Genomic DNA, 20,888 nt, shown 5'->3' on the forward strand with positions numbered 1-20,888 from the left:
TTCATCTTGCAAGGAGAAAAAACTTGAACCCAAGAAACGCAACTGACCCTCTTTGGCCCAAATTTCTGTTTAAACTGACCTCCAATATAATTGGTGCTTTTAAGGGCATTGTTCAGGCTATCTCTGTGTCAAATACCTTCTGCAATTTATTTTTAATTTCCTATTGTGCTGCTAGGAAAGACTCTTGCAGCCAAATGTATTAATTTTTAAGAACACTTTGATTCTGTTCACTTATTGGATAAACTAGTTGCCAAAGAACTATATGCCAGTAAAATTTTGCAAATTTTGGAACTGAGTTAAGCAAATTGAATAGGAAAGAATGCAGATGGACTTCAACAAGGCATTTGATATGGTTCCGCATGTTAGGCTGCTCTGGAACGTTAGATTCCATGGCATCGATGGAGAACTAGTAAAATGGTTTCATGGAAAGAAACAGATGGGGTTTTATTGGACTGGGCACCTTTGACTTGCGATGCTGGGCCTGTTGCTGTTTGGCTTATAACAAATTATTTGGATGGGAATGTAGAAGTGATAATTAGCAAGTTTGCAAATGTTAGTGCTTAGTTGTATTGTAGCTAGCAAAGGTGGTTATCAAATTAAAGCAAGATCTTGATCAGTTGGACAAGTGAGCCAAGGAATGATTAATGCAGATAAGTGTTATGTTTTGGGAGGTCAAACCAGGGCATGGCCTACCCAGTGAATGCCCCTGGGGAGTGTTGTAAAGCAGAATGATCAAGGAGCACGATTGGTGTTTCTTGAAATGAGTGTCACGGGTAGAATAGGTGGTCAGGAAGGCTTTTGGTACATTGTCCTTATCAGTCAGGGTATTGGAGTCTAAAAGTTGGGTTGTTGTGTTGCTATTGTACAAGATGTTGGTGAGTAGTGGGTTCTGTTTTGGTCACCCTGCAATAGGAAAGGTGTTAAGCTGGAAAGAGAAGATTATGTGGATGTTGCTAGGACTTGAGGTCGTGAGTTATTGGGGAGGTTGGGCAGGCAAGGACTATATTCCTTGGAACGCAGGGGGGTGAATAAGATCATGAGGGGAATAGATAAGATGGAATGCATTGTCTTTTACCCAGAGTGGGGAATCTGTTCTTTGACCTACCTATTCATCCCTCCACCAATATCTGCATTACTTGCTAGTTCTTTGTCTGAACTGGGGAAGGGTTTTTGACCTAAACCTGTACTGTTTCTTTTTCCATAAATGCCTGGACTGAGGTTTTCCAGTAGTCTATTTTTGTAATAGATTAACTTAATTTAGTGCAGTAACAGTAGATTATGGGTAAAACCTGTAATTGCCAGGTTTAACACACCTGATGTTTTTCTTTAAATGTAAATTCTGAAAAAACTTTTAGATTACCGGTGTTTAGATGCTTGACAACTGGATATAGTGAGGACCTTTTAAAAACAAACTTGAGGGGGGAAAAGACATTTAAAAGAATCTCTTGTCCTGAATTCACAATCCAAGTGAAATTGGTATACGATTCCAGCATGTACAGTTACTTGTCTTTCAAAAATTGGACTGAATGACGGGCTCTTTCCCTGTTTTCTCTCCACCCAGTGTAGAGATTCTGAATCCAATTATAATTGGAAGCTCTAGGAGGAGAGACTACCTGTATTCCATTTTTGAGACCACGGTGTTGCTGGGAGATGATTAAGAGAAAGTTAGTGTACAATTAATTGCTGGCTTCTCCCCTGCACGAAAAAATACCAATGGCTTATGAAGTAATACGCCACAAGTTCATCCACAGCATTACTTTCAACAGAAAACACTGGGAAAGGGGGCATTGAGCAAAGAACATTACAGTCCATAACACAAGATTTTAGCAGTAGGTCTTTCCTAATTTGGGATTGGGGGGGGGGGGTGGACAAGGAATGTGCACAACTTTGAAATCTTGTAATTAAAAAAAATATATATATTAATGCACTTTAAAATCTAATTATTGATATAAATGATATTTTAAATAGATTAATGCAACATGGTCCAGTGTTCTCCCCTACTTAAATTCTAAATTGTTCACCTGACCTCAAGAATAACAGTATGAAAATAAAATGATTTGTACTTCAAGAATTGCAGGTCAGTGTCATATCCTGGAAATTTGTATTTCAAAGAATGATTTGAAATTTAACCACACAGCTTTTGGAGGAAACATAATTGTCAATATTTATCACTGATCATGGCTCAAATAAACCTTTATGGATTTCAGGCAGTTGCATTGAGAAATTGAATGTGAAACGGGTATTTGGTTGATCTAAATGGGGAAAAAACTGTTGGCTGGTGGTAGATTAGACGAAAGCAGTAGTGTAAATGATTCTAAAATGCTGCTGATTGCCATTTTAAACTTTTTAAAAAAAGATTATGGTAAAATCCAAGGCTGGTTACAAATTATTTCATTACTTTTTTCCCCAACTGAAGATGTTTGTCAATACTTGCTGGGATAAAAGTTGAGACTACTGTACTAAATCTGGATACAATATTTATGCTTCATTTTTAATGTTTTGTCCTTGGACGAAGATCCAAAAGTGCACTGCATTATTCAAGTGGGTATATGATATGGAACAACAGTAAAAGATGAAGCGTGGGTTTGGGTTTTGATGCCACGAACAGAACATTTATGATTAAGATCTTTGCAACACAAGTAACTTGACACACCATACTACAAGGACAAAGGAGCATTTTTTATAGCTGCCACTGTAAAGGCATACAGGTAAATGGCACATACACAAACTAATTTAGGCTTAAAATCAGCAAATGTTATGCAGCAAACATTGACGGGTTAATCTGTTCCAAATGTCATTGAAGTTTGCACATTGTGGTATTTTGAATTGCTGAACAATTTTCATAGACAAAATGTCTAATCCATATTTCTGTTCCTGCATAACATCACGTGAATGCCAGTAGACAATTTCTTGGTGCTAATCCCCAATGAACTACTAGAAACAAATTTTAGTGTCTACCATGTCTCTTCCATCTACAACAACAACAACAACGCCTCTTGAAGCATTGCTAGTCTGATTTGCACTTTGCCTTAAATTAACTATTGATTAGCATTTTGCTTAGATTAAGTTTGTAGAGGTGTAAATATGGCTGCTACGTTAAGACCAGTTAATTTAATTCTGGAAAATTAAGATGATTATTGCAAACATGTATTGTAATAAAACCACAAATGTTTAACTTCCGTAATACATTTGTACTTAATAGCTTGAACAGTCACTTTAATCTTTTCAGTTGAGTAAGCTGCAATATTTGTCAAAAGACATCACAAGTCTAGTAATACATTTTCACAATACATTGAGGTAGACTGATCTCTAAGTTGGTATATTTAAAAGCAAAAATCAATAAGACAAATCACCAGAGACCAATATTAGATAGAGTTCAGTGTGGTTACAGAAACATTGAGTGACAAACCAAGATATGCAACTATGTTGTATAACGTACTGACATATGATGTGAAATACATTCCCTTTGTGAAATTAGAAGCCATTGGGTTGCTTACATAAAGACAACATGAAACATCTGACAATTGTAACAATACAAAATCCAATCACTGGAAAGGAGAACAAAAACTTAGATTTCAAACTTTCACCTGTTGAATTTGTTGCTGTACATGTACAAAATATTCACAGCACAGCTCAACTGTTCATCTTGGAGAATTAACCTCGGGAGGTAGGTATGCATTCTCTTCTGGAAGGAACTTTCTCTGCAATATCTAGACTCTAACTCAAAACAGAAAGTAAATATCTCTTGTGGCACTCAAGTTGATGGCACACTTGCAAATCCACAATTTGGGTCTTGAGCTTGTAACAATTTACTTCATATTTTGTTGGTTTGCAGGAATAGTTGGCAGATCTTCAGTAGAGCTTCCTTTTTTATTTGGTGTGGATAAAATAAGCAGTTATCTTTAATTGCCTGAAGTAGTTAGCACAGAAAATAAAATGGATTGATCATTATGTATCAACAAGAAGTTTAAGGACATGTTGCAGTTAATCATGCAAGTTGCAACGGTTTGTAGTTATAATTGGCTTAGGAATTAAAATACAGTTAAGTAATAAACTCTTGACAAATGAGGATTTTGTATTCCCATATATTTTCAGTTTTTGGTTTACAAAAGTAAGTTAACAGTTCATCAGAGACTAAGGTGTTGCATTCTAAGAAGGGCTTTTTGTTTTGAAATTTGAGCTTTCTCACCTTATCCCAGTTGAGCAACCAGTAGGATGTTGCATTGTACAATAATGGGCAAAATCATACTCATTCAACTCTGCCTGGAATCTATTCTTTACTGTGTCCTATATTAATCTTTCTATAGATCATGGGTTTCACCTTGTTGCTTCTCTATTCAAATACAAGCATTAATACCTTGGCAGTCAAATGTCTGACTACCTGGATCTGAAGGCTTACTATTTCTATGCAGAGTTCCTTTACAATTGAATTTGTGCAGACTCTATAGGGTGGAAAGTGTGGATAAAGCTACAATATGCCATTTGACATAAAGGCTTGTTGTTAGAATTGGGGTTCTTTGAAAAGCTTATTGTAAATACCAGGTACACAATTGGTTTGGAACTTGTCAGACAAAAAAAATTGGGGAGAAACATGTTTCCATGTAGAAATCGAACACCGCCGTCTATTAAGAATACAGCTTCTACTTTAACAGTGGGTGGATATTGAAATTGATAAGCAATTGCTTCTATAAAACATTGTGACCTTGTTTAGCTTGTAATGCCAAAAATGAACTTTAAAGAAATCCTGTTGCAAGTCTGAAATACTCTAGCCCCTATTATGACATGAATTATCTTGGGTGTGCACCTATCGTGTTATAATAGAACAACCTATATTAAATATTCAATTTTAAAGGCAGCTCTCCACCCATTCATCATATCTGACCACAAATATACCTGTATATTAAATAAAATTTTGGCATTAAAAATATTAGACTAAAGATTTTTACATGAATTTTACTCAAAGGCTGAACAAAAGCTGGTTGAATTTCAAACATTTACATATGTAAATATTTATATCTACAACAAAAAGATCAACTATTCTGCAGTACTGCTGCGTTAGTTAAGTGCAGGCAGGGAAAAAACTGCCACTAATAATTTCACAACCTCAAATGTCTGTGAAATAGTTGAAAACATAATTATTATCTCCAAACGTCCTGCAACTGAGTATTTTGCCATGCTAAGAGTTGGAAATAGTAGAGAGTAATAAGGGTGTAGAATACACTCTAGAAAAGGGTTATTAGTTTCTATTAAGTGGTTTGATCATGGTAAAGTCATAAATACCAGTTGTGTCAAAGTAATGACTAACCTCAATTGGTCTACTTGCTGCATTATCATTTATCCATGCAAGCACTTGTAGAAGTGCTCGCAGCAGTCACATGGAGATAAAGTCCCGAGTTCAAGCCAAGGACTCGCTCTCCATTGTGTACAGCTACCAAATTGTGGGATAGACTTGGAGCACTTGTTATGCCTCAACTGGGCATCCCTTAGACACTAGCCCAACAGCAACAAAACTGCAAAGTAAATGCTGGTACTTCTCCAATCATACACATCTTGAAAAAGATTTGCTGATCTGTAACAAAGGTAAGTAATCCACAACTGATGCATCAGATCAAAATTATAGTATGCTCGCATCTATTTAGGAGGGTGGTATAGAGTTGAACACCATAAGAGTAGACTGAGGCACCCTCATTTGTGGCAGGATCCAGCATGTGTGTGCTGTACATAAAGCTGAAACATTTAAACCCGCTTCAGTTAGAAGAGCCAAATGAATGTTTTCTCTCATGGTTCCCACCAATTTGATTCACTTAATTATATCAGGAAATGGCTGAGAGCACCAAATACAGCAAATGCTTTTGCACTTGAACTTTCCAGCTGTACTATTGAAGAGTTGTACTCCGAAATCAGTTGTGGTTCCTGCCAATCTGCTTCAACATGGTTTCAACCTGATGTTTCTAACAAGATGGAAAATTGTCCAGTAATGTCCTCTGGAGAAATCCCATCCAGTTAATTGTCACCAGCCAGTTATCAATCAAAGGTGAGGAAAGCGCCTGTAGTAAGGATCAAACCTGTGTGTCTGGTGCTGTGAGCGCAACAACTACTGTTGCACCACTGTGCTGCCACTAAAATTGCTGTACGTGATCAGGCAGTATTCGTGGGGGAAAAAACAATTGATGTTTTGTGTTTGACATTTCATCAAATAGATGTTGGTTTAAATCAGATAGACACAAAATGCTGGAGTAACAGCGGGACAAGCTGCCTCACTGGAGAGAAGAAATGGGTGACGTTTCAGGACTGGTGTGGTCTGAAAAAGGGTCTTGACCCAAAACGTCACTTATTCTCTCCAGAGATGCCACTTGTCCTGCTGAGCTACTCCAGCATTTTGTGCCTACTTTCCAAATTTTCTTGCAGTTTTTTTTTGAAAAAGTTCCAATGGTTGGATTACATTAACATCAAATCTCCACAATTCACATCCCCAGGGCAACATAAACCAGAAACTTAACTAATGTGCCACAAGTAATGAAGCTGCTCAGAAGTTGGGCACTTTGGCAATTGACTCTTAGAGTACTAATACATTACCACTATTCACTAGGTACACAAATATGAAGTATTATTTGCCTTGAGTGCAGATAATAGCAACACTGAAGAAGCTTGTCCCCATACAAGGCAAAGCAATCCTTTGATTACCTAATCCAAAATGTTAACTTGCTGCACAAGCAACTTGTGCAGTGTAATACCATCTGCAAAATGCACTGTAGGTACTTGAAAGGCTACCCTAATAGCCTCTCCAAAAGTGGCAGCCTGACTGAAGTATCTCACAATGTTCCTATGTGTAGGAAAGAACTGCTGGTTTACATCAAAGGTGGACACAATGCTGGAGTAACTCAGCAGAACAGGCGGCATCTCCGAAGAGAAGGAATGGGTGATGTTTCGGGTTGAGGCCCTTCTGTCTCAAAGAGTCTCGACCCAAAACGTCACCCATTCCTCTCCAGAGATACTGCCTGTCACAATGTTCCTATATCATTCCAAAATCATGCAATGTTTTATCCAATAGGAATAAGAGAGTGTCTGCATTAGAGAACTGCAGAGGTTTAAGATGTCTCACCACCCTCAAGGACAATTATGGATAGGCCAAAAAAATGCTGATCTGGTCAGATATTCAAACCTCAAAATAATTTTTAAATGGTAATATCATCATATCATATCATATATATACAGCCGGAAACAGGCCTTTTCGGCCCACCAAGTCCGTGCCGCCCAATGATCCCCATACATTAACACTATCCTACACCCACTAGGGACAATTTTTACATTTACCCAGCCAATTAACCTACATACCTGTACGTCTTTGGAGTGTGGGAGGAAACCGAAGATCTCGGAGAAAACCCACGCAGGTCACGGGGAGAACGTACAAACTCCTTACAGAGCAGCACCCGTAGTCAGGATCGAACCTGAGTCTCCGGCGCTGCATTCGCTGTAAAGCAGCAACTCTACCGCTGCGCTACCGTGCCGCCCTATCTTGTAATGATCTTGGTAATGATCTTGTCTGCATTAAAAAGAGGTTCTTGAGCCGCCTCAAGTTTTGTCTGGACACTACTTACTGCTCTTCGATCATCAAGTGGGTGTTAACAATCCCAGGTCCCTGCCTCTGATGTTATATTTCTTGTAATGGGAATAATACACTTAACAATGTTGATTTACCTAAAGTGTTAACTGTAGGGAGAAATGGAATTGAGATGACCAGCTGAACATTTCCAGCATTTTCTGTTTTATATCACATTTTAAACATCTGCAATAGTCTACAATTATATAATTCCAGGGGACTGTTTAAAATGTTTGCTAAATCCTTGTAATATGAATTGTTTGTCAGGAAGAAGCCAAACTCAAGTGTCAAAATGAGAACCCCTACTTATATTTTTGTTTAACTTGTGGTACAAATTAGCCTACATACAACCAACCATAAGTTTGCTGGTAGAAATTAATTGTTGTGCAGAAAATTTTGGACAGAAAATAGGTCTTTGCATTTGCAATTAATGTATTCATGGTCAACCAGGTGTACAGACTCATACAGATTGAAAGCAATCATATACAGCATGGATAAAACTAAACTTGCAGAATCATAATTACAAAATACATACCTTACTTTCTTAAGCATTTCCGTCATCTGCAAAACAATAAGATATTTAATGTCAATTATTTACAAACTAATTTTGGCCTGAATTTTGTGGGTGTCAGTACATTAACAGCACTTGCCATTCATGATTTGCACTACTAGCCAGGGACTTTTATTTCTCAAATACCATCAGACTAGAAATGTCTCAACATCTATTTCAAATAGATGCTGGATATTGCAATGGCGGCTGCTCTCAGCAGATACTATTACACTAATCATCATTTATATGTACCTGATTAAATATGAAATGCTTTGGGACATCAAGGACAAAAAAATTGCTCCAATCAAAAATCACTCACTTTTTTACCAAAATGTATTCAATTGAGATGCAGTTTTTGGTAATTGCCATAAGGTGGCATAGTCTTACATTTCAAAATCTCAAATTTAGTACATCATCCCATGTAAAATGACAAAGTGAGAATGTTTGTAACCTTCACAGTAAGCATGAACAAATAAAGCAAATTCATATTTAAGCAATTATTAAATTCAAGAATCTAAATTTCATATGTCATAAACATAATTATTTCTGCTGGTAAAAACACCGTTTTCCGTTGTTGACATGGACCAATGGTGATTTTTTTTTTTCAAATCAGTGTCTTAATATTTGATTTACCTTAAATATCATTGCACTAATTCATTGAACAGAATCTGGAAATAGACAGAATGATGCAAAAGCCATAAGTGATAAGAAAGTGAAGAAAAATGATGAAAAGATTTGCAACTTGACTTGTCAAATGGCTATTAGCCAGAGTAGGCAACAAGCTGTGGTAATCTCAGCAAAATAATTTGACAAGATATAATATTTGTAACAAATGAAAATAAATTGTAGTTCATCAGAGAAAATCCCCATCCACACACATTTCTACTCCCTCTGCAACTTCTTGGTTCACTCATCCCTTCCCACCCAAGCAACACCTTCCACAACTATGTTCCCCTGAAACCGTAGATGTGAAACCTGCCATCCACACATCCATCCAGGGGCCTCAGCAGTTCTTCCAGGTGAGACAGGTTCATGTGCTCCTCATCTACTGCATCCAGTGCTCCCTGTGAAGACTCCTTAGCAATTATGACCATAAAATTACCAGAATGTCACAAGCTTACAGATGCTTTTTAAGTAGAAATCTGCCGCCCTTCCTGTTTGGCAGATATGCGACTCCAGAATCATGCCAAATGGTTGACTCTTAAATTCCGTAATACAGGACTACTTTGGTGCTAAACAGTTTCACTAGACAGAGCTAAACAATCTCATAACCAATAGCTGAGATCAAAACTTTAGACTCCTAAAAACATCAAAGTGGTGTTTCCACATTGGTAGATAGGAAATTACTGATTATTAACATATTCAATTTTACATGATTTTCCTCCCGTCACTAAACCAGGACACTTACATCACCAACAATGAACATACTGCTTAGAGTCATAGAGTGATACAGTGTGGAAACAGGCCCTTTGGCCCAACTTACTCACACGGGCCAACATGTCCCAGGACACGGTCCACTCTGCCCACATTTGGCCCACATCCTTCCAAACCTGTCCTATCCATGTACCTGGATAACTTTCTTAAATGTTGAGTCCCTGCCTCAACTACCTCCACTGGCAACATGTTCCATACACCCACCCCCCTTTGTGTGAAAAGGATACCAGATTCGTATTAAATCTTTTCTCCCTCACCTTAAACCTATGTCCTCTGGGAAATATCTCCGTTATAAGGAGAGGCTGAGCAGGCTAGGACTTTATTCTGTGGAGCGCAGGAGGCTGAGGAGTGATCTTACAGAGGTGTAAAATCATTTGGGGGATAAATGAAGTGAATGCACAGTCTTTTACTGAGAGTAGGAGAATTAAGAATTAGATTATGTCATTTTAAGGTAAGATGGGATAGAAACCTGGGGGGGGGGGCAATTTTTTCACACGGTGGCGGGAAAATGGAATGAGTTTCCAGAAAAGGTAGTTGAGGCAGGTACTATAACAACATTTAAAAGACATTTGGACAGGTACATGGATAAGAAAGGTACAGAGGAATATATGCAAAACACAAGCAATTAAGACTAGCATGGTTGGGACATCTTGTTCAGCATAGGCAAATTGGACTGAAGGGCCTATTTCCAAGCTGTATGACTCTGACTCCAGTACACATTAATAAAGCATTTCAAACCTATGACCCTTTTCTTAATCTTCAATACATTGGAAATTATGTTTGGACTGATTTTCATCTGAGCAGTGGAAAACATCAAAGAAAGCTGGAAATCTACACTGCATGACAAGTTTCAGAGCCCCTGCAAGTGGATGATAATTTAAAAGCTACCAGGCATTGAATTAAGTGCCAGAATAACAATGATCATTGACAAAGACACAGCAAATTGAGTATTCTCTGAGCTTGAACAGTTCCAGTTTTTACATATTCCAAGCCTGCCTTCCATTAAATTCTCTTCAAGCTTTCATAAAGGTGTTATGCAACAAAGCACTTTGCATTTATTATTCTTAGCATTTCTGGGGAAATTGTCTCTGATCTGTTAAGCATTCTGTAATGTACCACGAAAAGACATGATGTGTAGGCAGGAACTGCAGATGCTGGTATAAACCGAAGATAGACATACAAAAAACTGGAGTAACTCAGCGGGTCGGACAGCATCTTTGGAGAAAAGGAATAGGTGACTTTTCGGGTTGAGACCCTTCAGTTGAGTCAGGGGAAAGGGAAACGAGATACATAGATGGTGATATGGAGAGATATGGAACAAATGAATGAAATATTCATGTGAAAGTTTGATGTGTTTTGTACACTAGACTCCCCATACTTAGCCAGTAAAATTATACATACACTGGTCCCAAAACTTGGAACACCTCTTCACTGATCAGATTAGCTAATTGTCATTTCTGTACCAGATCCCCGAATAATTCAACAATAAAAGAGTTGACAGAATTCACTGGAATCTGAGTAGCAGTTAATTTATGCAAGTGATGTTATTAATGTTCACCAATAGGTCTGTTTTAATTTACAGAATCACATTCTCTGGTATTAATTCCACAGAAATCAGAGATTTTATTTTATGAGCTTCATCTGTACATCTCTTTCTACCTGAAGATGCAGAAGATGTGTCAAACAATAGTGTGGTGGGTATTAACGTGTCACGTACAAAGCCAGAGTATTGCAGTGAAGATTCCTCTATCTTATTTCAACAATACATCTGATCATAATCTTTTTTTGTGTCTTTGTAATAAATATTTCCATTTCCCACAACAATCTTAAAGAGTTATTCTATGGACCTAGAAAAATTAATAACTATGCAAAAATTGCCTATGTTCATTCTTTTTTAAAGACAATCTTGTCATCTTATTGTTTACAAGTCATTCAAGCTTGTCCCAGAAACAAAACTCCAATGTACTGATATATTCTCCAGACACCAAGGATCTTTTCAGTTTCCATATTAAGAATCAAAGAGTCATAGAGCTACACAGCATGGAAACAGGGCCTTTAATCCATCTCGTCCATTCGTAACTAAATGGCTTAACCAGGCTCGTCGCACTACTCCTCCAGACCTTTCCTAACAATGTACCTGTCCAAACATCTCTTGTACCCAGGTGTACCACATCATCTGGCAGCTCATTCTATGTACGCACCAGCCTCCATATGAAAAAGTCGCCCCTTGGGTTCTCTTTTCAATCTTTTCTCTCCCACCTTAAATCTACGTTTACTAGTTTTTGACTGGGGGGAAAAATGAGAATATTCACCCATCTATGCCTTTGATGATTTTATACACCTCTGTAAGGTCGCCCCTTAACCTCCTACTCTCAAAGGAAAAGAGAGTTCCAACCGATCCAGTTTCTTCTTACAATTTAAAAATAGTCCAGACCCAGTAATATCCTCTTGAATCTTTTTTGAATCCTGAGGACACCTTTTCTGAATCCTAAGTCCTGGAGTAACTCAGTGGGTCAAGCAGCAATCTGGAAAATATAGATAGGTGACATTTCAGGTCAGCACCCTATCCATCTTCTCCAGAAATGCTGCTTGACCTAATTAGTTACTCCAGCACTTTGTGTCCTTTTGTGTTCCTTGTTTCTGCATATTTTTTGCCCCCTACCCAGCTTAGTGACAAATTTCCTATAGCAAGGCAATCAGAACTATAAACAGTATTTCAATTGTGGCCTTAATAACATCTTGTACAGTTATAACATGATGTACTAATTCTTGTAATTAATACCCTGACCAATGAAGGCAAGTTATGAACACATGTGGCCACTTTCACAGAACTGTGGACCTGCACTCTGTCCTACAACACTTCCTGGGGCCCTACCACTTGCTCATTAAGGCCTGTCCTGGTTTATCACAGTTATCTGAATTAAACTCAATTTGCCCGCCGTGAATGCTAGGGAACTCGGGGAAGTTAATAATGCTAGGGGTATTGAAGAGAGTCTGCATTACTGAATAGATGGTGCTGGAGGTGTTAAAATGCATTGAGATGGATAAATTCCCGGGACCTGATCATATGTATCACTATGATTTTGTGCACTGGATACACTAAATGACAACTTTTGGCTGATTGGCACTTAAGTTAAAAGAATATTTGTATCAGTTGATGATGGGGTTTTATGAACACATTTTCTATGCAGCTCTTTTACCGTTTCCAAATATAAAAGCCAGTGGAAAAGAATGAGAACATACAATGGCAATAATTTACTGAATCATAGAATTGTTAAGACACAGGAGGAGCCCATTTAACCCACTGAATCTGCCAGTTCTTATCAACACAATCTACCTGCAAAATTAATCAGATCATAACTATTTTCTTTAAAAAACATTATCTCTTTCCTCCTTTAAACCTAAGCATCCTATATCTTTGAAACGTTTGCTGTTGGGATTTTTTTTTCTCTATGCTAAGGCAGTCATAATCTTGTAATCAAATCTCCTGATTTTTATTTTGCTGCCAGCGGCAATTAAAGAAACAGCAAGTCTGCTTTCATGTGTAGAAGTGCAAGTGGTATGTTTGAGGGTAAGCACTAAAGATTTTGCTCATGAGACTTCAGCCACAAAGCTAAGCAGACGACAATATAAGGTGTTTTTTTTGTGTAACTCTTCCTTGGTCTTGGTGCAGTGGAAATGGGAGTTAGACCACTAGTAAGCTCCTCCTGCATGGCAGAGAGTGCAAGAATTCCCAGTTGCCATTTTCTTCCAAACAAGTATATCCTTTTGGATACTGTTGATGGGGGTTGACCGTTCAGAGGAGGGCAAGTTAGGTTGATGGCACCAGGCCTGGCTCTGAGACACAGTGGGGTAGGATGAAGTCAGAGAAGGCTGTAGTGAAAGGAGACTCATTAGTTAAGAGGACATATAGGAGAGTCTGGCAGCAAACAGGACTCCAGGATGGTGCGTGGCCTCCCTGCTGCCAGGATGTCAGAATATTCTCAAAAGAGAGAATGAGTCGCCGAAGGTTTGACACATAAGTGATAGAAGAAGTTTGACACATAAGTGATGAAGTCTACTATGCCATTGAATCATGGCTGATCCTCATTCTCCTACCTTCTCCCCATTACCTCTGACACCTGTACTAATCAAAAATCTATCTCTGCTTGTTTATCTAAAACAAGACATTGTAGCGGACACGGAGCTGTCCGCCGAAGAATGAGGCAGCACACGAAGTTCGTCCAACACCACTTTAATTCCCTAACATCATCGGGTTTTCGACGCCATTCACGGTTTGGCCCACCCATCCATCCAGGCGACGATGGCGTTGATTGCTGCAAAATTCGTGTGGCATGGGTCGCGGAAGCAGGTCGGTCTTTGGGCCTGGATGTGCATTGCATGTCAAACATCGAAGGTTCAGCGGCACGTCCGGTCGCCAGTTCAATCTATATCACCCGCACGGTGAATATATAAACATAGCACAAAAAGTAAGGAAATTTGTGTTTGGTAGATTATTTCTTTGTTGTAACAATGCTTCTTGGCAATAAATCTTATACCGTTGGAAAGCCTGTTTATTTCCCTTTTAAATGGTGCCACATTTGTAAGGAACATGCATTTGTGGGATGAGCAGCAGAGCTGAGTATGTGGGTTGCGCCCATGAAAAATCTGCCAAATCTTCTCTGCCAATGCCAAACAGCTTATTCTGCCATTGACTCTTGTTCGGTGTTGTTTGGTGGATTGGATGATTGAAGTCTGAAGAAACAAGACATATTGGCAATTTAACAATTTATTCATTTAATAAACAGGAGCCTCAGTAGCGTGTGGAAGAACCATACACAGCCACAACAGCCTGGCACCTCCTCCTCATGCTGGTCACCAGCCTGGTCACACACTGTTGTGGGATGGCATCCCATTCTTCAACCAGCATTTGTTGCAAGTCAGCCAACGTGGTTGTGTTGGTCACTCTGGCACGAACAGCACGCCCAAGCTGATCCCACAAGTGTTCAATGGGGTTGAGGTCAGGACTGCTGGCAGGCCATTCCTCTCCACTCCCAAATTCTGGAGGTAGTCTCTGAGAAACCCTGCTCTGTGGGGGCGAGCATTGTCATCTTGGACGATAGAGTTCGGTCCCAGACTGTGGAGATATGGGATTGTCACTGGTTGCAGAATCTCATCTCGATATCTCTCTGCATTGAGATTGCCTCCAATGATGACAAGCCTCGTTTTTCCAGTGAGGGAGATGCCGCCCCACACCATCACACTGCCTCCACCAAAAGATGTTACTCTATCGGTGCAGCAATCAGCATAGCGTTCTCCGCGTCTTCTCCACACTGACCCTATGATCCAACTGCCGTAGGCAGAATCTGGACTCATCGCTGAACATAACGTTCCTCCACATGTTCAGGTTCCAGTGCACGTGTTGCCGACACCAGCGCAAACGGGCCTGACGGTGAAGGGCAGTCATGGCAGGCCTCCTGGCAGCCCTATGAGACCGGAGATCGGCTGCGTGCAGTCTGTTCCGAATTGTCTGGGCAGAGAGCCGTCGGCCATATCGTCCTGCAAACCTTGACTGCAAATCTGTAGAAGACAGCCTACGGTTCCTAAGTGCTGACAGGGTGAGGAAACGGTCTTCTTCGGGTGTCGTCTTCTTGGGACGCCCACTTCGCGGCCTGTCTCTGACATCCCCCGTTATATGGAACTTGGCCTTCACTTTGGAGATGGTACTAGGGCTCACTCCAAATAATGCCGCAACTTGGTTTTGCGGGACACCAGCTTGAAGTTGCCTTATCGCACGGGGCCTATCCAGATCAGTCAAACGTGGCATGCCGATTCTTGGAGCAGACACCTACTGACCACTGTAGCAGGGCCCATGCTCACAGATGCTGCCAATCAGGTGCCAATCAGGCACCTGATTGTCAGCACCTGGAGGTACCAGAAGCTCAAAACAAGAGTCAAAACAAGAGCAACAGCAGAATAAGCTGTTTGGCATTGGCAGAGAAGATTTGGCAAATTTTTCATGGGCGCAACCCATATACTCAGCTCTGCTGCTCATCCCACAAATGCATGTTCCTTACAAATGTGGCACCATTTAAAAGGGAAATAAACAGGCTTTCCAACGGTATAAGATTTATTGCCAAGAAGAATTGTTACAACAAAGAAATAATCTACCAAACACAAATTTCCTTACTTTTTGTTCTATGTTTAGTTAGGCAAAAGGTTAAAAAGCAGGATCTCAAGGGTAGTAATACCTGGGTTATTCTGGTACCATGTGTTCGTGAGGGTAGGAAGATAGGACAGATGAATGCTTAGTTTGATGCAGGAGATAGGGATTCTGATGTTTGGACCTCTGGGATCTTACAAATTCATTTATTGAGATGGACTCAAATTTTTATAATATTTAATAAATCATTTTACCAGTTGTAATCCATAATCAAAATTTATTACAATAATACAGATTAGAAACCTGTTATAGCTAGATTCTGTAGTCAGCATACACCATCAGATCAGCAATTTAGCATTGATCCTAAGCAAATCAGCACAAACCGTGACAAGCCATATTTTTCATCTATCAACACCTGCTAAAGAAGTCTGATATTATCTGGGTGCACAGTAAAGGACACCTAATGCAACATCACAATCTACAATGCAACTGAATAAGTCTGGTCTGTGTACACTCATTACATCTTGATATCAACTTCCAAAACAGATGGAGATCAGATAACACTAAATTTTCCTTCTGAAGATACAAGAATACATTTTGTCATTCACATAAATTTGCTTGCACAACTGGATGCATTTATTTCAAATTCTGATCAGTTCCCTGTTAAAATCTAATGCACAAAATACTAAGCTAAAGTTTCATTACTACGTCTATCAATAAGTCTGAAGAATGGTCTCGACCCGAAACGTCACCCATTCCTTCTCTCCTGAGGTGCTGCCTGACCTGCTGAGTTACTCCAGCATTTTGTGAAATAAATACCTTCGATTTGTACCAGCATCTGCAGTTATTTTCCTACACAAGTCTATCAATAATTGTTTTAATAAAATTCATGGTTATGTATTCTGGACATATTTCTTACTTAAATATTTTGAAGAATGGATTTATTAATAGACCTGTTAACATTCAAACTTAAACAAGTTGTGGGTTATATCTGAGAACTGCATGAGGGTAAAAAATCAACCATATTTAAATATTTAGTAGTAATTCTTGAATAAAGGATCCCTACAAATTCAAATTATTTACTGTGACTGAGAAAGATCATACCTTTGGCATCCACTTTGAAGTCATCTGGCAGTAAACCATCTTGCCTGTTGCCTAGAACGAATGCCAGAAATGAAAGGATGAGAGCGTCTAGGATTCCAATAATTGCCAGAATGTAGGCCCAGCGAACAGAGCAGGCACCAAGGGTGTACTTGTCCGTTTTTTCCCCACACATGCGTTTTACTTCATCTGAATCCCAGCCATCTGGAAAGATCATGCAGCCCAAGATCAAACAGCCGGCTGAAAGAGAAATCAGGAAGTAAGGAACAAAAGCATTTCATGAACTCATGTACATCATGCAAGCTTTGGAAAATGATGACCACATGGATGCTGCCTGACCTGTTGAATGTTCCGGGCATTTCTGTTTTTTAATTTTCAGCATCCACAGATTTTTGCTCCAGTTTTCAATATTGTACTTGTGTTAAAAACACTACTTCCAAGTTCTATCAATAACCATTCTGACTTGGCAATATTTCACTGTTCCTTCATCGTTTCTGGATCAGAATCCTGGAACTCCCTCCCCAACAGCATTATATGAATGCCCACACCTTAAGGACAGCAGCAGTTCCAGAAGGCAGCTCACCACTGCTTTCCCAAGGGCAACTAGGGATGAGCATTTAAATCCTGGCTCAGCAAGTTAAACTCCCATGCTTTGAATGAATAGAATTTGTTTCAGGATCCAATGCATTTGTTGATTATTTCTCTTAGCCGAGCAATGAGATAACTACATTTTTATGATTCCTATATTTTTCTCTGCAGTTGGACATAATGATTTTCCAGTTCATTTAATAAACACTGCATTAACGACACCAATATATTTGGAGATTCTTTTAAACCTCAGCTGCTTTATAAAAGAAAATTAATTTGTGTAATTGCTTCCTTGAAAAGCCAATAAATGAAACTTTAACAAGCTCAAGATGTTTAATAAAATTTAAGAACTAATATCAGGCTACTCATTATTTTGAAATACCTATTTTCAGTTTTATTAATATAGGTCCCCAAGAAAGGGAATTTGTAGAGTGCCTCCGAGATGGATTCTTAGAGCAGCTTGTACTGGAGCCTTCCAGAGAGAAGGCAATTCTGGATTTGGTGTTGTCTAATGAACCAGATTTAATAAGGGAACTCAAGGTAAAGGAACCACTTGGTGATAATGACAATTATATGATTAGTTTTAATCTGCAATTTGAGAGGGAGAAGGTGTTCAGATGTGTCAGTGTTGCAGTTGAACAAAGGGGACTATGAAGGCATGAAAGAGGAGCTGGCCAAGGTCGACTGGAAAAGGATCTTAGCAGGAATGACGGTGGAACAGCAAAGGCAGGAATTTCTGAACATAATCCAGAAGATGCACGATCATTTCATTCCAAAGAGGAAGAAAGATTCTAAGGGGAGTAAGAGGCAACCGTGGCTGACAAGGGAAGTTAGGTATGGAATAAAACGAAAAGAAAAGATGTATAACATAGCAAAGAGTAGCGGGAAGCCAGAGGATTGGGTAACTTTCAAAGGACAACAGAAGGTAACAATACGGGCTGAAATGATGAAGTACGAGGGGAAGCTGGCCAAGAATATAAAGAAGGACAGAAAAAGCTACTTTAGGTATGTTAAGATAAATAGATTAGTAAAGACAAATGTGGGTCCCTTGAAGGCAGAAACGGGTGAAATTATTATGGGTAACAAGGAAATAGCAGAAGAGTTGAACAGGTACTTCGGATCTGTCTTCACTAAGGAAGACACAAACAATCTCCCAGATGTAATAGAGGCAGAGGATCTAGGGAGACAGGGGAACTGAAAGAAATTTGCGTTAGGCGAGAAATAGTATTGGGTAGACTGGCTGATAAATCCCCAGGGCCTGATGGTCTGCATCCCAGGGTACTCATGGAGTTGGCTCTAGAAATCGTGGACGCATTGGTGATCATTTTCCAATGTTCAATAGATTCAGGATCAGTTCCTGTGGATTAGAGGATAGCTAATGTTATCCCACCTTTCGAGAAAGGAGCAGGAGAGAAAATTATAGACCAGTTCGCCCGACATTGGTGGTGGGGAAGATGTTGGAGTCAATTATTAAAGAGGTAATAACGGCGCATTTGGATAGCAGTAAAAGGATTGGTCCAAGTCAGCATGGATTTATGAAGGGAAAATCCTGCTTGACTAATCATCTGGAATATTTTGAGGATGTGACAAGTAAAATGGATGAAGGAGAGCCAGTGGATGTAGTGTATCTAGACTGTCAGAAAGCCTTTGATAAGGTCCTACAAGGGAGGTTGGTGAGGAAAATTAGAGCACATGGTATTGGGGGTTGGGTATTGAAATGGATAGAGAATTGGTTGGTCGACAGGAAGCAAAGGGTAGGAATAAACGGGTCCTTTTCAGAATGGCAGGCAGTGACAAGTGGAGTGCAGCAAGGCTCGGTGCTGGAGCCGCAACTATTTACAATACGTATTAATGATTTGGATGATGGAATCAGAAGTAACACCAGCAAGTTTGCAGATGACACAAAGCTGGGTGGCAGTGTGAATTGCGAAGAGGATGTTAGGAGGTTGCAGGGTGACTTGGACAGGTTGAGCGAGTGGGCAGATGCAGTATAATGTAGATAAATGTGAGGTTATCCACTTTGGCGGCAAAAACAAGGAGGCAGATTATTTTCTCAATGGTGTCAGATTAGGTAAAGGGGAAGTGAAACGAGACCTCGTGTGTCCTTGTACACCAGTCACTGAAAGTAAGCGTGCAGATACAGGAGGCAGTGAAGAAAGCTAATGGCATGTTGGCCTTCGTAACGAGAGGATTTAAGTATAGGAACAGAGGTCCTTCCGCAGTTGTATAGGGCCCTGGTGAGACCACATCTGGAGTATTGTGTGCAGTTTTGGTCTCCTAATTTGAGGAAGGACGTCCTTGCTATTGAGGCAGTGCAGCGTAGGTTCGTGAGGTTAATCCCTGGGATGGCGGGACTCGTATGAGGAAAGATTGGAGAGACTGGGCTTGTATTCACTGGATTTTAGAAGTGTAGGAGCCATTTATGCTTAATTCAGTTATTGTCATTGTGTTATGGCTATGTTTTAATATTTCTAGTTTATGTCCTTTTTGCATGCTTATGGTTGTGACTTAATGCGTAATGGGGAGTGGCTAGATGGGAGGAGGCTAGCGTGTCGACAGAGGTTGTGGGTCAGTTTAGACTCGGAGGATGGTGAGCATACAGTTCTTTACCACACGCGCTCGTACCATACGCTTGTATCAGCTATATTTGTCAGAACCACACGGCAATAACTGCAAGATTTCTAAGATATTGTTTGAAGAAGAAACAGTTGATAAAGTATGGAAAGTGATGAATTACACGTTGATTTGTGCTACTTTAATAAAACCAATTAATTAAGAAAAGAAGTTTGGAAGATTCGTTTTGTCATATCAGGGTGCGACGTGTGCGTAAGCTATAACTACATTTCATCCCCGAGTAGTAATGGCTATCGAAGTAGGACTTTGAGATGGTATAGAAACTGCCATTACAAGAAGGATGAGCGAGGATCTTATAGAGACATATAAAATTATAAAAGGACTGGACACGCTAGATGCAGAAAAAATGTTCCCAATGTTGGGGGAGTCCAGAACCAGGGGCCACAGTCTAAAAGTAAAGGGGAGGCCATTTAAAACTGAGGTGAGAAGAAACCTTTTCACCCAGAGAGTTATGAATTTGTGGAATTCTCTGCCACTGAGCAGTGGAGGCCAATTCACTGGATGAATTTAAAAGAGAGTTAGATAGAGCTCTGGGGGCTAGTGGAATCAAGGGATATGGGGAGAAGGCAGGCACAGGTTACTGATTGTGCATGATCAGCCATGATCATAATGAATGGCGGTGCTGGCTTAAAGGGCCTAATGGCCTCCTTCTGCACCTATTTTCTATGTTTCTAAGTCAGGCAACTACACAATAAAAAAGCAATAATTTAACTGCATTTGCTACCCAACTTTTTCCCCAATGGCTATGCTTAGGTTTTTTGTCTCTGCTGTACCAATTAAGCTCAAATGTTGGCCCCTACAGCTACTCTGCAAAGTGGAGTGGTCTACAAGCAAAGACT

The 20,888-nt window shown here is 39.7% G+C and overlaps 1 protein-coding gene across 3 annotated transcripts in view; it reads right to left on the reverse strand.

Moving 5' to 3' along the window:
• Positions 1 to 2,487: 2,487 nt before the first annotated feature.
• Positions 2,488 to 20,888, reverse strand: part of lhfpl3 (LHFPL tetraspan subfamily member 3) — a 66,683-nt gene continuing 48,282 nt past the window's right edge. The window contains exons 2-4 of one of the 3 annotated variants that reach the window (XM_078419692.1): positions 16,831 to 17,067; positions 8,141 to 8,161; positions 2,488 to 3,910 (exon numbers count right to left, since the gene is read on the reverse strand). In XM_078419692.1, coding sequence (XP_078275818.1) covers positions 8,145 to 8,161; positions 16,831 to 17,067 — 254 coding nt within the window. In that variant the 3' untranslated portion in view covers positions 2,488 to 3,910; positions 8,141 to 8,144. Of the gene's footprint in view, positions 3,911 to 8,135; positions 8,162 to 16,830; positions 17,068 to 20,888 lie in introns of all 3 variants that reach the window. The other 2 variants (XM_078419693.1, XM_078419691.1) reach the window with 2 other exon arrangements.

The sequence above is a fragment of the Rhinoraja longicauda genome, chromosome 23 (assembly GCF_053455715.1).
Source record: "Rhinoraja longicauda isolate Sanriku21f chromosome 23, sRhiLon1.1, whole genome shotgun sequence".
In the NCBI taxonomy this organism is placed as follows: Eukaryota; Metazoa; Chordata; class Chondrichthyes; order Rajiformes; family Arhynchobatidae; genus Rhinoraja; species Rhinoraja longicauda.